Raw genomic sequence first — 5,339 nt, 5'->3', positions numbered from 1 at the left:
ATAGTCAAACTCTATCAAGTGTTTGTTTTTTAAATGCATGCAATGCGCAAACTTCCCCATTCACTCTCAGAGCATTATAGTTCCACACGACATCGCTTAGGATGCGTTGCTGCGCGTTTGCGCAGTGCGAAGGAAAGAAGGAAAGAGGAGATGAGCTGCACATGCAGGCTGTGAAGTGAGATACAGTTGATCGGTTTGGTGATCGGCAACAAGAGACAGTGATCGACAATCACCAATCATACACTTTTTCACGGAAATCGGCCGATTATGATCAGTGGCTGATCGATCGGCACACCTCTAATGGTAACCAAAAAAAATATAATATATATATAAAAATTCTAATTCAATTCAAAAGTATTTTATTAAGCTCAAAGGAAAATTTAATGTTGTAGTTCATTAATTCAGATTCTTCAAAGAGTAATTGAAGATGGTGATGACTGTTGGGAGGAAAAAACTCTTGTAGTGGTCTGTGTTACATAGGCTACTATGTAACACAGATACATTAAGCTTATGTATACGTACGCTCGTATATTGATTTAAATACATCTTTTGTATAATTACTTCAGACAAACATGCATTCGTTTGGTCAGAATAATAATTAGAATTTTCATGTATTGTACTCACTGGCAGCCATCGAGCCACACATCTCCTCCTCTCAGCCAGGCTCCATGATCCTGGTTTTTGTAGGCTATAAAATGACTGATGATTGCAGGAACTCTGGGTTTGAAGAGGTCTGCATCCTGGTGCGGGCTATACCTATGCAATGTTCCAAAGTAGCACAGTGTGATCATTTAGATTGTCATTGTAATTCATGCTGTCATGTCAAAATCTTAACTTTTCCTGCTAAGTTCCCTCCACTAGTTCCTGACTTTAAGTCCCAGTATTATTGCTGTCTTGCCTTGCCCATGATAGATATCTACTATGTTTATGACATCTGGACTTCGACCCTTGTTACAAGTTGCATCCTCTGCCTTCTACTAATAATACTGACATCTGTCTCTTTGTGTATAATTATTGCCTGTTTATTGAAGCCCAGACTGAAGAGGAGCACTAAAATGATCTTTAATAAGGACTTCCCCTCCTCATGTGAGCTAATGATACTTTGTGAGTGAAGGCATGCAAATAATGACCATTTTTCCCTTGGTACATTCTAGTAACCAGCCTGCTTCCTCTCTTTAAAGTGCTGTAAGTACTCTACCCATTCATTTCCTTATGCATGTGAGATTATGAGCTCGTACATGATGACGGCACACATGGGAAAGCAACGCAGCACAGAAGGTTGTCGTCATCACATCCCATTTGTTGGTTTCACCCAGAGTGGTGGAAAATCTTCGTCTTTCACAGTTGTTGATCACTCCCCGTGTATCAAGCCCATTTGCATTCCTTGCAAACAGAGCTCTTAGCTTACACAGAGAAGACATGAGCTTGGTGCTAATGCTATTGTTGGGGTCCATTGAAAACAGCAAGCTTTGTAGCTAAAATTCATAGATTAGATTTTATTTAACTTATTGTCATCTGGAGGGACTCAGAGTAGAACTGCTGCTTTTCTATGTCAAGAGAAGCCAGTTGAGGAGGCTCAAGTATCTGGTTGAGATGCCTCCTTGACCGTCCCTGGTGAGGGGTTCCAGGTACCCAGAGAAAGACCCAGGACATGCTGTACGGGTTTATGTTTCTCAGCTGGCCTGGGAACACCTTGGATTTTCCCTGGGGAGCTGGCTCAAATGACTGAGGAGAGAGAAGTGTGGGTCTCCTTGCTTAGGCCGCTTCCCAGATAACCGGAAGACAATGGATGGATGGATTTATTGTCATCACACAGGACTTTGAGCAATATGAGATTACTAATTCAATTCTACTTAGAGCTTTTACAAACAATCACAGCAAAACCGGGTAGAAGAGGAGACATTCTACTTAGTATGTAGATGAATTGGTACTTCTAACAGCCCATCAGTCTTTTTGTCTTTGACTTTACACTTCTTTTAATATCTCCTCGATGGCAGTATGATAAACAGCTGCACTAAAGCCACCAATCACAGCAAGGGGGAGGGTCTTAGTGCTGTCAAGCACTCTCATGTACACTCTGCTCACACCCTCTTCCTTGCTCTTTGGTACTCTACAGCTAGTTTTCTTCAATAGAGGGTGTCTTGAATGCTCTACCTAGTTAGCATAGGCACTGTTGATGGCAGATAAACAGTTTTCTTCTAGGGGTAAGTTGCTTGTATGCCATTAGCACATTGACCATATGACTGTACCAGTGCTAGGACTTTCCTCTTGGCTCTGATTAATTGTTTTTGACTGAGAGCAGTACATTTCTGCAGATGGAAATAGTAGCACTGGCATAAGTTGGAGGGCCATGTTTTTTCCATAAATGATCTGTGTCATACCATACTGTTATAGCAGAGAGACAGTATAAATAAATATGTAATGAAAAAAAAACAGGGATGGAGGGCTTGAAACCAGTCTTGACCTGTTTTTTTTTTCTGGTCTTGCATTGTTATGCCTTGGTCAACAAATTGGGTCAAGGCTTGTTTGAGACTCTTCTGTCTTTGTCAAAATTATGAAAACTTACTTTCTTTTATCTTCACCTGCAGAAGTACAACAAACTAAATGTTAAATAAAAGCAACAGTGATGAGATCGCAACTGCATCTCATCATCTAAAAAATACTCTTTTATTGCTAATGACCACAAAATCTTGTTGCATGTGAATATTTAAGCACCAGAAGGCATTTGGTGCTTTGATTTAAAAGAGTGTGTCTGTGTGTTCACATTTGGTCTAGTTTTTGTCAATCAAAAGCTAGACCAGCTACATATTTTTTTAGAACGTTGAAATATTTATCGACGTTCTACATATTTGGTCTCGCAACGTCGGGTCTTGGACTTGCAAGGTGTGATATTGGTCTTTGTCTTGGAAGAATTGGTCTTGACTCCATCCCTGTAAAAACATTTTTAAAAACTGCAGATTTAAGAACTAAATCCACTTAATGAGTTGGTAGAATTGATAGATTGTTTTGCTTGTAAGGGTAACTTTCATGGACAGAGATGTATAAGACTAAATTGTGGGAAAGCAAAGTAAACTGAAAGGCCTTTATGTGTAATTTGTATCACTTTGTTTATGTGGATATTGAACTGATAGTTTTTTTCTTGTGAATTTGGAGATAATTGTAATCAACAGCATAGACATGTCATAGACTCTAAGTATCCCATTAAAAAATAAAAAAAAGAAATAAAAGAAAATGATGTTTAAAAATCTCAATCAGCATGCAGGTTACATTTAACAGGGATATAATAAGTCTATTAATTTTCACTATCCATTAGTTAATCCATGGCATTGGATGTTGTAAAAACTAATACTCGTCTCTGTTGAAATTAGTGGCGTAGGTATGTACCACACTGTTGGAAGAGGTGTCATTTATTCTTTGCCAACATGTACTGAAATTATTAACAGGAAAGTGTGAACAAAAAATGTGTAGTCATTGCCATACATGTGGCCACACATGAAACTTACATAGGAAATAAATAGAAATATTTAATTATAGTAAGTTACATCCACACTGTTTGCTGAAAAGGAAGACTGTTAGGTGAACCTAACCTGGCTCCAATTAGAGACAGAAAGGGTCTCTTGTCCTTGTCATTAGCCTCTGTAGTCTTCACTCCATTATCAAGGATCATTCCAGCCTAAAAAAAAAAGAAAAAAAACCAAACTCAAAATATATTTTAGGTATGAAAATATGGTAAGAATAAATGATTATGATTATAGCTACAATATTTAAATTACTTTTATAAGCTCTGTGTATACCTTTTACACACAAAGCTGATAATATGCAAGTTTGTGCATATTATTACCACTTAAACTAAAGTAAAATATAGGCTTTATTCTGAAAGTATTTGAAATTATAATTTTTCTTTTCATATTTTTCTATATTCAGACTATATATTGTATATCAAGAAGTTTAGCATAATGTCTGAAATTAGCATTTTGTAAGTAAGTAAATGTAAATATTTTGATAAGATTTTTCCATGTAGAATTGAGAAGTCGATATCATGTGCATCAGCTCCCACTGTACTGTGCATGTAGCCTGCAGAAAGAAAGCAAGAATTTATTATTCTATTTACGCTGTAAATAGAATTTGACTAATAAAATTATTTACAACTCGTAGCCAGTGCAGATCACCTCTCTTTGCCTGGTACACACAGGTTTGCAGCTTGATCGTCCCAACCCAAATATGAACCCTAGCTACAATGCTGCATATAAGCTACATAATTACTTCACACTGCACACAATCATGAATCACACTGTACCTCTTACTATCTACATATCTACATATATTTTTATATTAGCAAGTATGAATTTTATGAATTATGTTGTCTGAGCTATCACTTTTTGAGTCAGTTTGTAGTACTCATGTGCCTTGAAAATGCCCCTTGGAGACAAAGTTATTTAAATTGAATTTAAATCTGTTGCACATTCCTCCATGTTCAGTAGTGGGTGTGGGGATCCACAGACCTGTCCTCCAGGACATGAGGATGACACAAGGAAGATAAAAGCAACATACACCCAGTGGGCCCCCACACTGAGCCCCAAAACTGCCCGAAGGGAGATGCAGCGACGAGACCACATGCTCTGCAATTTAGTGTCCAGATCCAGTCATGGACACAGAGGCCCAAGGTCACACCACACCTCCAACGGAGGCCTGACAAAAGCCAGATCATCTGGGCCCCAGCAAGCAGCTGCCAGGATGAGCTGGCACATACCCATGTCTAAGACACCAAGAACCACTGGGTGGTGCAGGCCCAGGGAGAAGCAACAGAGGAAGGCTGATAGAGTCCACCAAAGACCGGGCACCCAATCAACCCCACACCACAGACCTGGTGGCATCTAAGTATGCTGGCAGTACACCTCCCCCTACAGCACACCCCTATCATTGTTGGGTGACTCCCTCAAGCAGGTATGGCATCATGATCAGAAGTCATAATCCAACAACTTCAATGATCCCAGAGAACCAGAACGCTGGACCTGCACCTTAATGCCTGAAGCCCCACCCCCCACAGCCCAGACTCCAACAAGATGGTGCATTCCTCCTCTCAGTCCCATCCTCAAATGGCAAAGAGAGAACCAGGGGTGAGAAAAGACCCAACAGCTTCTTCTGCCCACTTAAATATGGTGTTGATGCATGTTGTTATACAGAGAGAATGGAGTGGATGGGGGCGTGGCCGGCACAGACATCCCCCCATATAGTATAGTGAAACTGGGGACTGGGGGCCACAGGACCATAGAGATGAATGATCCTCCATGCACCCAGGGATGAAAGTAAGGGGGTACGGTAGGGTACTACGTACCCCT

General features: G+C 39.9%; 1 protein-coding gene across 2 annotated transcripts in view; it reads right to left on the bottom strand.

The window, feature by feature from the left end:
* LOC106940120 (cell migration-inducing and hyaluronan-binding protein-like) overlaps nt 1-5,339 on the bottom strand; it is a 45,674-nt gene that overhangs the window by 19,540 nt on the left and 20,795 nt on the right. Inside the window, exons 2-3 of one of the 2 annotated variants that reach the window (XM_015022761.1) lie at nt 3,588-3,673; nt 625-756 (exon numbers count right to left, since the gene is read on the bottom strand). In XM_015022761.1, the coding sequence (XP_014878247.1) occupies nt 625-756; nt 3,588-3,673 (218 nt within the window). The remainder of the gene's footprint in view (nt 1-624; nt 757-3,587; nt 3,674-5,339) is intronic. The other variant, XM_015022764.1, reaches the window with a different exon arrangement.

The sequence above is a fragment of the Poecilia latipinna genome, unplaced genomic scaffold (genome assembly GCF_001443285.1).
Source record: "Poecilia latipinna isolate Pla-1442-1.1 unplaced genomic scaffold, P_latipinna-1.0 Scaffold3098, whole genome shotgun sequence".
Classification (NCBI taxonomy): domain Eukaryota; kingdom Metazoa; phylum Chordata; class Actinopteri; order Cyprinodontiformes; family Poeciliidae; genus Poecilia; species Poecilia latipinna.
This window is presented reverse-complemented; position numbering and strand designations above follow the sequence as displayed.